At 55.9% G+C, this 17046-nt stretch overlaps 9 protein-coding genes across 9 annotated transcripts in view; 5 read left to right on the top strand and 4 right to left on the bottom strand.

The window, feature by feature from the left end:
* Positions 1-275: 275 nt before the first annotated feature.
* On the top strand, positions 276-1510 carry DICSQDRAFT_55698 (phosphoglycerate mutase-like protein; the record flags this gene model as incomplete). The annotated part of the gene is made up of 6 exons (XM_007363970.1): positions 276-314; positions 368-397; positions 462-530; positions 632-1156; positions 1215-1316; positions 1370-1510. The coding sequence occupies 6 exons, from the start codon at positions 276-278 to the stop codon at positions 1508-1510; spliced, it is 906 nt and encodes a 301-aa protein (XP_007364032.1).
* Positions 1511-1677: 167 nt separating this feature from the next.
* Positions 1678-1997, bottom strand: DICSQDRAFT_55487 (uncharacterized protein; the record flags this gene model as incomplete). The annotated part of the gene is made up of 2 exons (XM_007363971.1): positions 1678-1809; positions 1869-1997. The coding sequence occupies 2 exons, from the start codon at positions 1995-1997 to the stop codon at positions 1678-1680; spliced, it is 261 nt and encodes an 86-aa protein (XP_007364033.1).
* Positions 1998-2224: 227 nt separating this feature from the next.
* On the top strand, positions 2225-6576 carry DICSQDRAFT_102813 (uncharacterized protein; the record flags this gene model as incomplete). The annotated part of the gene is made up of 19 exons (XM_007363972.1): positions 2225-2257; positions 2314-2604; positions 2658-2730; positions 2789-2867; positions 2916-3033; positions 3090-3623; positions 3678-3779; positions 3839-4054; positions 4109-4232; positions 4292-4449; positions 4503-4547; positions 4597-4754; positions 4810-4902; positions 4958-5193; positions 5242-5286; positions 5340-5421; positions 5470-6119; positions 6173-6322; positions 6382-6576. 19 exons carry the CDS (start codon positions 2225-2227, stop codon positions 6492-6494), a joined length of 3300 nt encoding a protein of 1099 aa, XP_007364034.1. The 3' UTR covers positions 6495-6576.
* Positions 6577-6695: 119 nt separating this feature from the next.
* On the bottom strand, positions 6696-8976 carry DICSQDRAFT_55639 (uncharacterized protein; the record flags this gene model as incomplete). Its single annotated transcript, XM_007363973.1, has 10 exons — positions 6696-6836; positions 6896-7007; positions 7060-7244; positions 7300-7652; positions 7704-7785; positions 7833-7975; positions 8029-8143; positions 8199-8385; positions 8444-8507; positions 8682-8976. 10 exons carry the CDS (start codon positions 8974-8976, stop codon positions 6696-6698), a joined length of 1677 nt encoding a protein of 558 aa, XP_007364035.1.
* Positions 8977-9343: 367 nt separating this feature from the next.
* On the top strand, positions 9344-10477 carry DICSQDRAFT_145706 (uncharacterized protein; the record flags this gene model as incomplete). Its single annotated transcript, XM_007363974.1, has 2 exons — positions 9344-9624; positions 9745-10477. 2 exons carry the CDS (start codon positions 9344-9346, stop codon positions 10475-10477), a joined length of 1014 nt encoding a protein of 337 aa, XP_007364036.1.
* A 245-nt stretch (positions 10478-10722) lies between these two features.
* Positions 10723-12467, bottom strand: DICSQDRAFT_168373 (Metallo-dependent hydrolase; the record flags this gene model as incomplete). Its single annotated transcript, XM_007363975.1, has 5 exons — positions 10723-10919; positions 10980-11460; positions 11531-11894; positions 11949-12300; positions 12362-12467. The coding sequence occupies 5 exons, from the start codon at positions 12465-12467 to the stop codon at positions 10723-10725; spliced, it is 1500 nt and encodes a 499-aa protein (XP_007364037.1).
* A 240-nt stretch (positions 12468-12707) lies between these two features.
* Positions 12708-13833, top strand: DICSQDRAFT_102826 (Emopamil-binding protein; the record flags this gene model as incomplete). Its single annotated transcript, XM_007363976.1, has 6 exons — positions 12708-12854; positions 12914-13016; positions 13076-13259; positions 13327-13411; positions 13471-13484; positions 13540-13833. The coding sequence occupies 6 exons, from the start codon at positions 12708-12710 to the stop codon at positions 13637-13639; spliced, it is 633 nt and encodes a 210-aa protein (XP_007364038.1). The 3' UTR covers positions 13640-13833.
* A 21-nt stretch (positions 13834-13854) lies between these two features.
* DICSQDRAFT_179445 (uncharacterized protein) lies at positions 13855-15554 on the bottom strand (the record flags this gene model as incomplete). The annotated part of the gene is made up of 3 exons (XM_007363977.1): positions 13855-14935; positions 14994-15321; positions 15376-15554. The coding sequence occupies 3 exons, from the start codon at positions 15549-15551 to the stop codon at positions 14024-14026; spliced, it is 1416 nt and encodes a 471-aa protein (XP_007364039.1). The 3' UTR covers positions 13855-14023.
* A 677-nt stretch (positions 15555-16231) lies between these two features.
* DICSQDRAFT_55704 (DNase I-like protein) overlaps positions 16232-17046 on the top strand; it is a gene marked incomplete at both ends in the record, with an annotated part of 2887 nt that continues 2072 nt past the window's right edge. Inside the window, one exon of the mRNA XM_007363978.1 lies at positions 16232-16563. Within this exon, the coding sequence (XP_007364040.1) occupies positions 16232-16563 (332 nt within the window). The remainder of the gene's footprint in view (positions 16564-17046) is intronic.

A 17046-nucleotide genomic window follows, 5' to 3' on the forward strand; every position in this document is an offset into this window, starting at 1 on the left:
AGCTTAAAAGCTGGACGGCGGGGACGCGCGTCCACCGACGAGGAGGACACGCAAGCTGGCCTGCTACGTACAGTCAGTCGTATGTCAGGACGCGCGAATATTCCCGCTGCCACCCGTCCGCGCTTAGTCAGCCACGTCAGCGTTGATTGCCTCTTCGGGTCAGTACGGGCGTTTGTGTATTAGACGCCAATCGCGCGGCAGGGTTGACTCGGGTCGCTTCAGTCGCTCGTGGGTGAACGTGGGGGAGCCCCGCGACTGCTCTTTGGAATCCAACCATGTCGTCCGAGTCCACACCCACAGTTGTCGTTACATTTGTGAGTGTACAGCGGAAAGCTCAGCTACGCAACTGACTCACACCGAAGCCTAGATTAGGCATGGCGAATCTACGGACAATTTGGTATGCAGCAGCCTCTTTTGTTAATATTACAAACGACCATTGAGATGGACAACAATGGCTCTAGCGTGATGTTTGGGCAGGGTGGAAGGACGCGCCTCTGAGCAATCATGGTGAGCGACGTGAGGGACTCGAGGTGTTAACCAGGCGCTCACCGGTGTTACACCAGGCATGAACGTAAGGCTATTCTGCTCCAGGGACCTAACAGGAGGCTGAAAGACCTTCCGACCTATGCAGCAAGCCAAAGCGTTGGGGAAATCCCTATCTAGCACTCGCTTCGCCGCCATATACGCCTCGGACCTCAAGCGCGCCCTCTGGACAGGACAGGCCGTCCGCGACGCCCAACCGGATCCGAAGCCTCCGCTCGTCAAGTCACCTCTCCTCCGAGAGCAGCGCTTCGGCGACGCTGAGGGTAATCCCTGGTCGTGGAACCAGACACCTGGCTTGTCCTTGGAGGAACACTTCGCGCGGGGCATCTGGCCTGTGCTCCACGAACGCTCGCAAAAGTTTCCCGGGGGCGAAAGCGTGGACGACTTGTATGTGCGCGCCACACAGGCGATCAACGAGCTTGTGATGCCCCGTATATGGGAGGCGGCGAGGGAGGGGAAGATGGGGGTCCACATCGCTCTCGCGAGCCATGGCTTGTGCATCAGCGAGCTCATCCCAGCCTTGCTCGTACAGGATGAGAGCGGCACGCACCCCGGAGACAAGTACAGGGGGCTGCACAACACGGCGTGGACGAGGTTGAGGATTGACGTACTGGTAACTCGTTCCTCTTTCGTTCGATTTGACAGAAAGAGGACCGACCTATTGTACGCAGGGAGCGAAGGAAGGGCAGCCGCTAGACTTCCCGGACAGCGAACCCCCCAAGCTTCGCATCAGGGTCACCGACGTGAACCGTAGCGAACACCTCGCAGGCGTGGTAGGTCCAACTAGCCTAGCCCTCATCTTTCGGCTTGTGACATTGCGCTGTAGACACGTCAGAAAGGCGGCATCGGCAGTGCGGCTCACGACCCTGCGCAGAAGGATATTCGCGCATTCTTCGGGGGAGCGAGACTTGAGGAGGGACGCGCGGCGAGTAATGCGCAAGACGAAGCAGAGGTCGAGATCAACTAGCGAGAAGTAGAAGCTTAGAGTCCAATTGGCATTAGACGACAAGTCGTGTAGTATAATACAGTTGGAACGTCGACTGGGAAAGGCTTCAGCGGAGAGAGATATCAGGGCGCCGTATAACTCACCACAATCCCTGTCTATGCGAGTCGTGTCCTCCCAAGATCCAGATGTCATGGCGAACCGTACGGTAGCAGCTTCTTCAGCCGTGAGGTTTGTGATGGGTTCGAATACGCTGTCTGGCCCAATGCGTTTTTCCGCGCGGGGCTCTTGTTCACATTCAAGTGTTTGTGTCCAGCCTTCCCCTATCAGAGCATCGCTCGTTCAATAACATTCTCGACCGTGCGACTGGTAGGAAACATACCCGTTTGAAGATGCCAGACGCTATTGACCTCCACCGCTTTTTCGCCCCAGAATGCGACTTCAGCTTGGGGAACTGCGCGACCGCAGAGGTGGAGAAGAGTCGTGCGGTACCCAGAACGCGCGCTAGCATGAGCATAGTCGCAAGTAAAAGGGGTGGCGACGCTAAGCGGGGTTGGATAAAGTACGAACGAGGAGCAAAGAGACAAGCACGATTGACGGGGAGGTTTCGTGTCAACGCTCACGCGCCCGCGACTCTCGCCTGTCTATGGGCGCTTGCTTTACCATACCCAGGCTCTGTGCTGCAGTGTGCGCCCGATCGAATCCACCTCGCTCGTTCCTTCCACCATCTTATTCACCATGACATCCGACCCACAATCTGACGCGGAGAGGGTACGATATACCTATACGGCTCTCACAACTGGAAGGTGCTGACGAGAGGGGCACAGATCCGCTTGAAGCGTTTAGCTAAACTCGGGGGACCGTCCGCGAGCTCTACCCCGGCCGCGTCCACCTCTACCTCCCCCGCTCCTTCGCATGCGCCTGCGCCTTCGAACCCCCCTCCAAAGGCTACCCCGCCTACTCCTACTGTCCAGAAGAGGCGGGTGGAACCCGTTGTTGCCGCGCCGTCGCCTGTGCCGCATAAGAAGAAAGCTCCCGCGGTCGCGACCCCAGTGCACCTCGATCTACCCAGCTGGGAGGACGAGACCATCTCTAAGGTGTTCAATGTAACGCTGAAGGTATGCCCTGTCTGTCATATACGTTTTGAGCCGCGTCCGACGGTGCTGGGTAGAAAGAGGTTGCAGAGAAGAGCGGGTATGAAATGGTGTGGCTCAAGAGTCTCGCTGAGGAGCTGCAGGGCGATGGTATGTCAATGTACCTTGTCAGGTCAACATGGTCGTCCTGAATAGACGTCTCTCTTAGGCCTATCTTTGGAGCTGAACTCTGAAGTGGCAGACCGTACATTGATTGCACGGCTAGAGTTGGACCCACAAGCCATGTCGTGAGTTCATTTCCCGTTGCCTACGTACTCGATCTGATTGTGTCACAGGGATGATCTTGAGTTTCTCCCTGTGCTTGCTTCTCTCCCATCACAACAGACCGTGCTAGAGTACCTGATTGGATGCTGGAAACGGTTGAATGCAGCTAGAAATGCCGTGCTTAAGAGGGTGAGCATGTCCCTTAGCGTTCCAGACTGGGCTATATCGATGACATCCAATCGCAGAATTATGTACCACTGCAGCAACAACAAGCACTCGACGTCCTCGACAAACTCCGCGACCTCATCATCAGCTATACCGGCCTGAGTCTCCAAGAGCCCGAAATGTTCCCTCAACCAAGCGTCCCGGGCAAAGAGCTTGGTGCAGCGGAACTTGTCCCGTCCTTTATGTCGCTTTCAGCACTGTCGGGCCCGTATCTCTCAGCAGGTTCCTCCGGTGCCCTTCTCGACTCCGCCGAAATCGAGACGTTCCTTCAGGACATTGTACGGCGATTCGAGCCAGACAACGAGATTGACTTGGTCCTTGGTCCCGTCGTCACTCGGATATGCTCTCACCAATCTCTGGCTGTCGGCTTTGCTACTGGGGACGGGTGGCGTAGTGTGATCAGCGGCTTGGAGGCGCTTGTGAGTGTCAAGCCAATCGCTGCGATGATCACAAGGCTTCCAGAGTGGAACCCTGAAGCCACGTCTGCGCCCGAGTTTGAGACGAGGAGCTTGCTGGGCCCGCTCCTGAGGTTGGGTGTCTTCCACCGAGATTGGGTAGGTGTCCGCTCAGATGGCTAGCGCGGAGTTGTTCGCTGAGCAGTGTTCTAGCCGTCAATCTCGGCCGCGTACTTCCTGAACCACGAGACGCGTCCCCAAGGAGAGATCACCTCGGCTATGGCTAGTTTACGGGGCACTCTCAAGACCTTGCAGGTCAGCACAGCAACTGGAGCGATTCTACCTAACGAGGAAGCTCACGTGATCATCTCCAGAGCTCTCTCTTCCAAGTATTCAACACGCTGGTGCGCGCATCGGCGGACGCGCGAGAGGCGGTCCTGCAGTACTTCGCTCGTGCCATCAACCTTAATCGCAAGCGCGCTGGCATGCAGGTGGACATGCTGACGGTGTCGTCCGACTCCTTCATCATGAATTTGCAGATCATCCTCTTCCAATTCTGCGAGCCCTTCATGGATGCACAGTATAGCAAGGTATGTGTGACAATCGTGCTACTAGCAAGTTCGACGTTCAGAAGTGTATCACAGATGGACAGGATCGACCCTGCGTATTACGCGCACTCCTCGCGGATCGACCTAACGGAGGAAACGCGCGTGAATGCAACGAATGATGAGGCTGAGGAATGGCGCAAGCAGAACGAGGCGACAGCTGGTAAGGCTCGCTTGGTGCTTGCGTCGAAGACTATCAGCTAACTCGGACAATTCATGCAGCGCCGCCCAACTTCATCTCGGATATCTTCTATCTGGCCCTGGCTGCAAACCATATCGGACAAATGAAGCTCGTCAACAACATCGAAGAGCTGCTCAGGCAGCATGATGACGTCCGAAGGCATCTCGAGGTCCTCCAGAGCGATCAGTCTTGGAGAGGGGTACATTTCATCAGCTAGTCGCGCATAGATGTATGCTCACGGTCCGTGGTCAGACTCCTTATCAGGCTCGTACGGAGGCTGCTATCAACGCCGGAAAGGTCTGTGGCTTGCGTTCATCCGACATGGCTAGTTTTTGACTAGGCATAGGCTGAGCAAGACAAGTTGTATGCGGCCCAACTGGCGTACGAGACACAACTCGGCGATCCCGAGCTTGTGTTTCGGTCTATCAGCTTTTCAAACCTTGTATCGACATGGCTCCTGCGGCAGGTTGATCCTCGACAGAAGCATCCCAATCCTACCATCGAGTGCGTCTGCCACTCTTTTCATGACGTCAGCATTGGGTATTCACGTAGTCGTTAGCTTGCCGCTACCGAAGGATGTCCCAATGGCGTGGCGAGTGCTGCCTGAGTACCTCGTCGAGGATGTCATTGAGTACCATCTCTACGTGATTCGGTACGTTTTCAAGTCCATTTGCCACGCCCTCAATCCTAAACATTAGCGCCTGCAGGCAAAGCCCAAAGAGCCTGGAGCTGTCAGGAAGAAACGAGATGCTCCTCTGGTGTCTGACATTCCTGACCTCGACATGGTACATCAAGAATCCCTTCCTAAAGGCCAAGATTGTCGAGGTCCTGTTCCTCGGGTGCTGGAATTGGGGCGAGCAACGCAGTGTCCTCACCAGCCTCCTTAACACGCATCCTGTCGCGCTCCAGCATCTGATGCCTGCTCTCATGCACTTCTACATCGGTAGGAAATGTTTGGATTGTTCAGATACAAAAGCTGACATCACGATAGAGGTCGAGCAGACTGGCGCCAGCTCCCAATTCTACGATAAATTCAGTAGGTTACTGGATTTCGCTGATGTTGTTCAAGATGCTCAGTTATCATGCCAGACTCCCGGAGAAACATCGCTTACATCTTCAAGACGATCTGGAATAACCAAGCGCATCGTGACGCCTTGAAGAATGAGTCGATGTAAGTGTACGTCATGTCCTTTCATGCAAAACACTCACGAGTCTCCAGCCACAACCAGGAGAAGTTCGTCCGCTTCGTCAATCTAATGATCAATGACGTTACATACCTCCTGGACGAGTCGCTCTCCGAGCTTGCCAAGATTCATGACATCCAGATGGAGATGAAGGACCGGGAAGCCTTCGAGGCGAAACCTGCCCAGTACCGTCGCGAGCGCGAGGCTACCCTCCGCCAGCTCGAGCGGCACGCTAGTGGGTATGTCCAACTCGGCAACTCGACCGTAGACCTCCTCAAGATCTTCACGGGCGAGACGAAGGCGCCCTTCATGGTTCCCGAGATCGTCGACAGACTCGCGGCCATGTTGGACTACAACCTCGAGACGCTCGTGGGGCCGCGCTCGCGGGAGCTGATCGTGAAGAACCCGGAGAAGTACAAGTTCAACCCGAAAACGCTCCTCAGTGACATTATCCAGGTGTATCTCAACTTGTCCGACCAAGGCGATTTCGCGCGCGCGGTAGCGGCAGATGGGCGGAGCTACCGGAAGGAGCTCTTTGAGCAGGCTGCGGATGTCCTCAAGCGGACGTCGCTGAAGTCTCCGGATGAGATCGAGAAGTTGCGTTTGTTTGTCGTGAAGGTCGAAGAGACTAAGGCGACGTTGGAGGCGGAGGAGGACCTAGGGGAGATCCCAGACGAGTTTCTCGGTAAGTGGATGAGCGTCCTTGTCTTATGGGCTACTCTGATGATTTCCCCATAGATCCCCTCATGTACACTCTCATGCGGGACCCTGTTACCCTACCATCGTCCAGAGCTGTCGTCGACAGGTCCACTATCAAGTCTCATCTACTCTCTGACACCAAAGACCCCTTCAACCGTATGCCGCTGACCCTGGACGACGTCATCCCAAGTACCTGTCTTATTGGTCTTGGACGATTGACTCTTGGCTGATGATTTACCGACTTATAGACGTCGAGCTCAAGCAGCGTATAGACGCGTTCCTCGCCGAAAGACGTAACAAGGATACCGCCCTCGACCACCCGCCAGAGGAGATCGTTCACATGGATGTATCACACGAGTAGAGAATATTACTGTGTAGCATAGTGTATTTCAGTGCATTGTAGTACTGCTTCGAACCATCAATGGACAATTCATTGCATTGCCGTAGCAGTCGGTGGTGAATTGAGTGGTACCAGTCTGACCCGCGTCGGTGGTCGTCATCAGAGGGATGCCGAAAAATGGCGGTATTCAACGTCTCTATACAAAGAGCAGGAAGGAGTTCTCTAGAATACAGGTGCGTCTCTGAGGAATAGCTGCTTCTCTTCCTTCTGTACCCAACGTGCGATGGCGTTTGCAGCGTTCACCGCGGCGCTCTTCGGGAGCCGAGGAGAAAGCGCGATATACAACTCAAACGGCTGTGTAATCTGATAACCAAACCTCGTCAGTGACGGACCATCCGAGTCGAGGACGTGGTAAATCATACCCATCCCATAACGCTCTCTTGGCTGGTCTTAATGTACTGCAATTTGAGCGTGTGCTCCTGTCCGGACTTCGCGTGTATCGCATCATACAGGGTCTGGTACAGTGTAACAAGCCTGGTTGCAACTTCGTCAGCGAGACGGTGCTGCGCATAGATGCGATACATACCTTCGCTTCTCATTCGGACTATCGTACGGGTCCTCAAAGAGCGGCATAGTGATTTGTACATGCGATCGCGACTTGTAGATGAAGTGTCTCAGGCCTGGTATACTAAGATTTGATACTGAATACTCCGTCGACCCTTGAGAGATGGCGTCATTCAAGTTCTTCAATAAGCTATCATGGGAAAGCCTCTGCATACTTGATGAGCGGGGAGTGATTGACAGTCGAGCAAGCAATGCGACTTACGTGGATCGTGTTGTCCGCCCAGCCCCGAACCAATTCGAAGTCTGCACTACCGCTGACAGCTACCAGGGCTATTTCAGGAACTCGCCCAGTCGAGCTACTCGACGGCGAACTATTCGAGCTTGCCGTTTCATTCGCTGGCTGCTCATCTGGGTTAGATCGCACGCTTTCCGAATCTGCTTCGGATGTTGGCTTCTTGGCAGCGTCTTGCAGGTCGCTTCGCGGAAGGAACATGACATATGCGTTGACGAACGCAGAAGGGTTGAATTTGGGGAGACAGACTGGCAAGTAGGACGCTGTAGCGGAATTGTTGAGGATGGAGGGGGAATGGATGGTATTGATGAGAATATGCAAGTCTACAAGAGGTGTGTCAACTGAGGGAGAGCTAAATGCATGCTACGCATTACCTGAAGGATGAATGGAGTGCTTCCTGGGCCTCACCAATGTTATTACGCGTCCTTGAGCAATCATGATAACGTAGAGGATATCCTGTCAAGGCGTAAGGCAACGAACACCGCACCAATTGCAACACTCACCTTGATTTTGGACGTCGGCACGAGGATGTCGGCTACACATTTCCGTAAAGCTGGGTCGAGCTTTAGACAATGAAGCGACGACGTGCCCATCGCCAGGTCCCACTCCAGCCTTGATAGCAGGGAGTACAGGAGCGGCTCGGCACCTGGAATGAAAAGTAAGTAGAGGCGCAATCTATCTGCAATTGCTACACCATACCTCTTAGAAGCCGTCCCAGGTCGAAGTTTCGCCGTTGCTCAAACATTCGTCTCAGCTGTTCTGCAGAGAAGACGCTCAAGATCTGCAGGTGCAGGTATTCAAGATGGAACCTGGTCTTGCTTCGTAACCATTAGCGCATGTATGAAGAGTTAAAGAACGACAGTGCTGACTACTGATTCTGGCTCGCCCCATGAGGACACGCAGACATAGTACAACGGTGGCCGTAGAAGGAATACTATGCGCATATTACCAGCGTTGATCGTCCGGAGCTTGTCTCCGTCATCCAGGAAGATGGAGACGAGAGCTTGGGCGACGCCCAACATGGAGGTGACGCTGTCCGAATTGGCATCTTGGTCGCTGTAGGTTGCGGGAGCAGAGTTCAATAGCCTACCTTGGAACAGACGAAATGAGTTACCTGACGAAGACGGGTTTACCGGCATCTGTCAGGACGAAGTATTGTCTAGGTAGATACTGTTCCGCTAGAAGATGGGTTCAACATACGTATGCATATGCAGAACCCGAGCTTGCACGCACCCGGTGTATGTGCAATTTCCTGCATAGATCCGGCCTTCCCGCTATACCTCCGTCTGAAGGCGGAGATATCTAGAAAGATATGAGGGAATTGTTTCTCCAAATGTAAGGCTTATTCTCACCCGTAGACGACTCCTTCTTGCTCAGTGTTCTCCTTAACTGGTCCCGCAGGTTCCTCTTAGATTCCTCGTTCCCAGCGCGTGATTCTACCATCCCAGCAGCACTCCCTTGCTCTCCGTCTATGAGGTCGACTTCCACATCAGGTTCCTGGAAAATGACTCCTTCCACTACAGACGAAGCGGAGCTGCTGTTCTCGGGCTGCGTTTGTCCAGGTGGTGAGCCGGTCGTGGGTGGGGTATGTATTGCGGAAGTAGAAGACCCGTGACTATAAACCCTCAGATTCGAAAGCGAGGGCATAGGAGGCACCGCAAGTGGTGAAGCCATGCGCGACGGAGACCGACCGGGGACTGGCGTAACAGAGCGGGACGGCACGCGAGATGATGGAGTGGATGGGACGCGCGAACGCGGCGAACGTGGTGTCGTCGACATGGATGCGTATAATGACTTATACCATCTCCAGACAGCAGAGCTTGATTAGCTTGATAGAGAAGACCGGAAACGAAGGAGCGATGGCCCCGACACAAGCAGCAGACGGCGGCAAGATGGCTGTGGCAGCGAGCAAGGTGCTTCCGGCGTTTACAGACTTGTAATTCATCACATTAATGACCGTAGCCTCCTCTGGGCTCTCTTCTTCTCCATCTCATACCTTGGATGCAACTCGTCTATGCTGCTAGGAGCCTCCATTCAGCCTGACCATCGAGGAGAGCCTTGGTTCGAAGATGGCAATATCGTCGTCCTCACCGAGGACATCGACTCGGATGTCACTGTCGCGTTCAAGCTACACCGCGGCGTGCTCGCTCGGCATTCCGAAGTCTTCCAGTCAATGTTTGAGCTCCCTTCCCCGGACGCAACCGATGTCGAGGTAGCGGAGGGATGCCAAGTCGTGCGGATGCATGACCGCCCTACGGAGCTGAGTGCGCTCGTTCGCGCGTTGTACGACGGAGCGTGAGTCCGCCGCGGTGCGTCGTGCATGACCCTTCGCTCAACATCGTTGTAACGTCCTCCATTTCTTCCATATATATGAATCTTTCTACTCGCGCGCGTGCGACATGCTATCCCATGCAGGATATTCCAGCATCGCGGGATCGAGGATTTTTACCATGTCGCCGGCATCCTGCGTCTCTCCACCAAGTACTTCATCGCCCACCTCCGCCGCCAAGCCATTCGGCATCTCCTCGAGACCTGGCCGCACACCCTCCGGGGGCATGATCAATTCATCGAGCGCGCTGTGAAAGCACCGCTCGTCGGGGACCTCACGTATCCGTACGTGCATCCGCTCCACGTCCTCAACCTCGCCCGCGAGACGCACGTGGACATCGTCGTGCCCTCTGCGCTCTACTTCCTCTCCCTTTACAACTTGGACGACATCCTTCGGGGCGACCACCCGAAGCTCCTCGTCGAGCACCCTTCGCGACCGTCCGGCCAGCTCTCGCCCCGCGATCTGCAGGACTACACACTCATGTTCCAGCACCGAATCACCGTCGTGTTGGATTTCATCAGGACGAACTGTAGCGCGCGCCAGGCGTGCCCACAATGTACAGAGCAGAAGGGGACATGCCAGAGGGCGTTCGTGCGGCTCGGGACGCGGTTGTCGCGCTCATGGGTCGTCCGGACAGGGCCGCTACACTACATGGTGCAGGCCATCGACGAGCTCGCCGACGACCCAACGATCTGCAGGCCCTGTCGGCGAGCTTTCAAGCACGACATTATGGCTCTCAGGGAGAAGATCTGGTCTGAATTGCCAGGCGTCATTGGGTTACCATCGTGGGAGGAGTTGGAGAAGATGGATATGGCATGACATTGTTACCCCAGCTTTTTTTCAAGGACTCACGACTTTCTACCATAGGGATGGGATGAGTGTATTTGTACTGATGAGCGTCGTAATGTAAAGGATACCATACTGCGTTCAGTGCGCTATGCGTTAACATGTCTGTCACGCGGAGCTTGCTAGACACACGGTATACCCAACGGAACGACAGTCATCGCTCTCACCGTTCGCCTTTGTATGCAAGAAGGCCCATTCTACCCCAGATGCATTCACGTCTACCGCGGCAGCATCGCCATTCCTACCATGCTAATGTGCCTGCCCTGCACCCACACGCCACAGCGGTTCCGCGTGTCTCCCAGACACCACCACTTCTCGATCATATCCTCCGTCAGTCCCTGCGGACGCGGATCGTCGAAGAAAGTCATCGCCCCGACGTCTCGTATACCGACAGCGTCGTCGCGATAGAGCTCGACTGCAAGCCATCGTTAAGCGCCATCGGGATCGCAAACACTCCCGCGATGTTCACACTCACTGCACTGCGCGTCGAACGGCACCCCGACGGCGAACGTCCCGATCCCCTGGGGGAGGCCGAGCGCGACGGCCCCGCCCGTCGTCGCGAGGTACAGCGCCTCCTTCCAGTCGATGGACAGCGGCTCGTCCTTCAACTCCTCCTGGTCCACGTCTTTGCCTTCTTCCCGGTCCGTCGCTTTGGAGCCTCTCTTAGCAGAATCCCGCGCCATGACCCGCCCGCCTTCGCGCATGCGTGAGACTACGACCGCCTGGCGCATCGCGCTCATGATGTCGATCGCATAGCCGCCAGCGATGTCCGTCCCGAGCCCGACGGGCACACCAGCGGCGAGGGCTTCGCGGAGGCGGAAGGGCCGCGCGGAGAAGTACGCGTTGGAGAGCGGGCAGTGGGCGACTGCGGTACCCGTCTTGGCGAGGCTAGAGAGCTCGGAGGGGGAGAGGAAGGTGCAGTGCGCTTGGACCGTGCGCGGGGTGAGAAGGCTGTGCTGGAGGGGAAAGTCAGCTCGGGGACGCGCCTTCATGCCAGGCGCGGGAAGGGCAGGGATGGGGGTATACCTGTGCGAAGACGTCCATGTCTTCTGCCTTGCGCTCTGCGCGGACCCACTGCACTTGGTCGTGCGACTCGGCCATGTGGCTCTGTATGCGGAGGTTCTGCTCGGCGGCGAGTCTGCCCAGCCCCAGGAGGAGGTCGTTGGAACATGTTGGGACGAAGCGAGGAGTGAGAACGGGCTCGACCAGCCGTTGATGTCCATCTACTGTGGAGACCTCTTCATGGCATCGCTTGCAGAAGTCCTGTGCTGCAATGAGCGCGGCTTCTGCGGACGCTTCTTTGTACGTTGGACGTGAAGAGATGTCCATGGATAGCTTCCCGACATATGCCCGTATACCCGCATCTTGCATAGCGCGAGCGAGGATGAGGCTAATGTCACTCGATCATAAGGTGATCATGTCCCCTGCGACAGTGACTGCTCACTTGGTCTCTGTTTTGATGGTGCCGAAGAGCAGGACGGCACCGGTGCCGTTCTCTACTAAGGTTGCCGCGAGCTTCTTGTACACATTCTGTGCGAGCTCCGCATCTGCGTCGAGACGCTCTTCCGCCTTGAAGGCGTACTCATCCAGCCATTGCATCAGCGGCAGGTGTAAGCCTGTGCCCTGGTAGAGGAACTGGGGTGCGTGAAGGTGCAAGTCGCAGAATGTCGGAAGGAGAAATGAGCCAGCCTGGTGAACTTGCGGCTTCCTATGATCTTTCTCCTCATCGATGATAGCAACAGAGGTTGGATGAGAGGCTTCAGCAAAGTGGTCAATGTAGCCTAAATTGTTGGTACCTGTGCGAAGCGCGTCCAACAATGAGCGGGACGACTTCTAAAGCATAGACGGGAACCTTACGGAGGAGATAGTTGTGGAAGATGTCTATCTTGCCAAGTGTCGGAGCCTGCACAAAGTCGCCCTGTAGAAGGACATCGTGGCGTTCGTACGATGGCCTCTCCTCCATGACCAGAATATTGAGAAGAAATAGGAATTGGGATTGGATGCGGGTGACAGGCAAGAGGAACGCCGAATTGAGCTGGGGCTATCGCGACGCGCGTGTATCGCGATCTGTATTCGGACGCGTCGCTCATGATCATATGACCGTGTGAGACGTCTCCTTCCCCACACTCCCGGTCAATACACTCTATCGCAGGACTGGAGGGGCTGCTTCTCGCCCTCCCACCCTTGTCCAGCATCCCCCACCATGTCCACGGTGCCGCCCATCTTCACCGCGACCTCTGCATACTCTCTCGCCTTCGTCGCCAGCGTCGGCGCCGTCGCCTATCTCGCGTCCAAGACCCTCCTTCCCAAGAACGCGAGCTGGCAGGATCGGTTCACCTTCATATGGCTGGTGCGCATACGACGTTTGTCAGTGTCTTCGCAGGGATGCTCATGGGAGACGTGGTGCAGGCGTTCGACGGAATCATTCATTACACACTCGAGGGTTCCTTCCTGTACTACTCACTGTTCGGCCGGCAGGTAGCGACCAGCTCGGGACTCATGGCTCAGATGTGTATGTTTCGATGCCTCTCTGCAACGAACTGTCTGCTAATGAGCGTACACTGGATAAAGGGAAGGAGTATGCCTTTGCGGACTTCCGCTGGGCAGTCTCCGATCCGACCGTCGTCTCCCTCGAGATCCTGACCGTGTTCGGCGTCGGGACCATATGCTTCTACGTCCTCAAGCAGCTCGTCCAGGACGACCCCGCGCGGCACTACTGGATCATCGTTCTCAGCACTTCGGAGATCTACGGCGGGTACGTCCTCGCCTCTCATGCGTGCTGGCGGCGGAGATGACTGAATGGGTGGACGAACGGCTTGCAGGTGGATGACCTTCTGTCCGGAATGGCTGACCGGCAGCCCGAACCTGGACACGTCCAACGTGCTCTACCTCTGGGTGTACCTCGTGGTGAGTACGCGTGTCCGCGTTCTGGATGATCGTTGACTTGCGTACACCCTGCCGCTCAGTTCATGAACGTCATGTGAGTGTCCTCTCGTATGTCCCCAGGTCGCAGAAATTGACCAGGTTCTTCGCAGCTGGGTCTTCATCCCCCTCTGGCTCATGTACGACTCTTACGGCCACATCGCTAACTCGCTGCGCCTCGCTCAAGCGAGCGAGAAGGTTAAGAAAGATTGAGCATACTTTGCTTGATCATTTACGTATCCTGCACCACTACATGAGAGGCTCTGACTTCTCCCGTCGTCTCTCGAAATGTTCTTGGTTTGCCCAACCGTGCTACCCAACAAATTTTGCTCAATCTAGCCGTACCTCTGACTGCTCTCCGAACTATGTAGTAACTTGCATTGCAATGCCAATGACATTGAACAGAGTCGAGATATCTCATGTTGTTGGTGTCTACCCCTGAAGTCGTCTGACGTTCCTAAATGTCCGTAACCGCAACTCGATCCCATCATACCTGGTGTCCAAGCCGCTACGTGATATCCAATCCCGTCCGTCAGAACCAAACAACGCCCGTGTACCATATCGAACTCGACGTCCGACCCAAACCACGTCCCCCGCCTACGCAGCCACCCGCACCGTCGCGGCCGCGCCCTCCCCGACCATCCCCGCCGCCTTCCACACGTCTCCCCCCGCCCTCTGCACCAGCTCCCGCCACTTCTTCATCCACGGCTTCAGCTCGCGTTCCAGGCGCGAGTCGCCTCTAAGCCACTGCTGCTGGTCCGCAAACACCGGCCGGCATCTCCTCCTTGCCGGCCTGTCTCCGCCCCCCAGCTCCTCGCGCACCGTCGACATCCGCGCTTTCCCGTGCCTGCTCGGGGTCGTCGGCGCGCTGCCCGTCTGCGAGCGCGAGCGGCCCGAGCGCGACGAGTGCGTCGACGGCGGCTGTGACGGGGCCGTTCGCGCGCGGCGGGGGGTCGAGGGGCCTGCCACCGGCTGTTCGTGGGCCCGGAAAGCCTCTTCCGCCTCCCGTGCGGCGCGCGCGGTGGCGACGTCTGCGAGACGGGAGGACGCGCGTGCGGTCGCGGAGGCGGGCGTGGGGGGCAAGGGCTTCACGGGCGAGGAGAGCTTCTGGCGCTTCGAGGGGGTCGCGGTCACGTCGAACTCCTCCTCGTCCTCCTCGGGGATCGGGTCGTCGAACGCAACCTTGCGTTTGTGGGAGGGGGTCTTCGTAGGTGTCAGGCCCAGGCTCGGTGCGCGTAGCGCGGACTTCGAAGGGGAACGGCTGAGCGAGCGGGCAGGCGGGGCGATGGGCGGGGGGAGGGTGGCTGCAGATCCCTTCGTCGGCGACACGGTCACCGTCGTGGGACGGGTTTTGGGGACGTAAGTTCCCGCTTTGAGTGCGGCGATGTCGTTCTGTATGTCCTTCGCGACGTCCTTGCACACTTCGTGCAGCGCGTCGGTGAGCTCGTCGAACTGGTCCCGCGGGACGTCGTACTTGTCCAAGAGATCAGGTGCCTTGACCTTCTTGTTCTGCGCCCGCCGGCGACGTCAGAGTCTCATTTGCCGCGGTCAGAGTAGACAGACGCACCCCCATGAGCCCACACACCCAGCAAAAGACTGCAAGCGTGATCGCGTCATACGCGCTCTGAAAACGCCTCCGCATCTCCCGGTTGTCCATGAGCGTCCGCTCCGCATCCTTCATCCACTCTGTCACCATGCCCTTCCGCCCAATCTTCGCGTCATCCACGAGCTGCTTGTAGCTGATGTTCCGCGACGCCCGCTTTGTGGGCGACGTCGCCGCAGCAGCAACAGCAGCGAGGGCGGACCGCACTGTCTGGAGGGTGGTCTTGAAGACCTTGGGCTTGAGGCAGGACGCAGCTTGCGCGGACTTCTCGTCGATGTCGTCGTCTCCCAACCTACGCCGGCACCTCAGAAACACCACCTCTCAGGGCATGGTGTTGAGGACGTACTCTTCTGCAGCGATGTACGCGCATATAGCCGGCAGTCCAGTCGCGCCCTGCCCGAGCTCATACCCAGAACCCGGGGTGGTCTTGAGGCTCGCTGTGTGTAGAATTGTCTTCGCCTTACTAAAGGTTGGTTCGTTCTGGCATATGCGCCTCAAGAGCTGTTCATGATGTCGTGACATGGCCGAGTAATCTCAGAGGGGATGATGCACCAGGCTGTGGTTGGGAGACAAGACGCGTCGGACGCCAAGCGCGCGTCAGGGCATGCAATCACGACGCGTCGGTGGCTGATTTTGGTCGACGCGTCGCTCGTCCGTTCGAACCCCAACCAGGTCATGTCTTCCGAGCACACAATAGAAGTACATCAATTCGACAGCAGCATCACGACGGCAACAACATGGTAACGGCATTCGCGCCGGCTCTCCCCGGAGGGAGTGCTGGTGCAACCGCTGGCCAGCTTTCCAATGACGGGGGGAGCCGAACGGACAGTGGACAGAGCGGAGAGTACGACGACGGGGAGATGGCAACTGCCATTGATGATCTGATCGTCGACCCGCCACCGGACTCGATCAGAGACGGGCAAAACACCAGGATAACTGGTGGAGCTGCAACGCAGCATACTCCCTCGATCAGAGGTGAACAGATGGAGGGGAACACGCAATCCTCCGTGGACACAAATCGTGATCCTACTAGCACTCGAACAGAGTCAGCTACAGGCCAGGGTGGCAACAGAAGGTCGAGGCGGAAAGCCGAGCAACTTGCGCGGAAAACAACTCTGCGGGTCGCGACACTCAACATGAATGGTTTCGGCACGTTGCAACCGGACCATCAGAACAACAAATGGGGGCGGATACCCCAATTTATGTCCGATAAACGCATCGGGGTCCTGCTAGTACAAGAATCACACCTGTCAGCAGAAAGGCTGGCATCAGTACAAAGTTTGTACGAAAGGAATCTCACAATCTTCAGCTCAGCCCACCCCTCGGCTCCAAGCCAAAAGGAAGGAGTTGCGGTGATTATAAACAAAAAGTTGGTCAGCTCGGAAGGCGCCACGGCAAAAACAGTCGTCGAAGGGAGAGCGATACAAGTCTCCCTAAAATGCATGGGCGATGATAGGATTCACTTACTTTGCATATATGCACCAACGTCGGATGGTGTAGAAGAACGGAGGCGTTTTTTCAATAAAGTACAGTCGTTCTATACGACTACATCTGGAAAAACAGCCTTTGCGAATTGACGCTAATTATCACTACTCAGATAATCTCATCTATATTAGCAAGTGTTAGCAGAAATGACCTCTACATTAGAGCTACTATTCAGACACACTTCTTCAGTAGTGCAACTAAGCACTAATTAGTATACTTGGTACTAGTTATAACTACTCTTCACTATCACTTTTTCTATAGTGCCATGTAGTGCCAACATGATACTATTATAGCACTACTGCAAATGTGGTCCTCTAATTTTCGCTATTTTGCACTACTGTAGTACTATTTTGCGCTATTTTAGCACTACTCATTTAGGGGAGACTCACATAAGATGACAATCCTTTATTTATAGCTCATAGTTCTCAGCTCAAGCATTACACACCTCTATGGCTGCAAAATCACCATGATAGCTGAGTTATATTTGAGGGCACAACTCAATACAGAACTTGTTATTATGTATAGAGTTAGG

Source organism: Dichomitus squalens (genome assembly GCF_000275845.1).
Source record: "Dichomitus squalens LYAD-421 SS1 unplaced genomic scaffold DICSQscaffold_7, whole genome shotgun sequence".
NCBI lineage: Eukaryota > Fungi > Basidiomycota > Agaricomycetes > Polyporales > Polyporaceae > Dichomitus > Dichomitus squalens.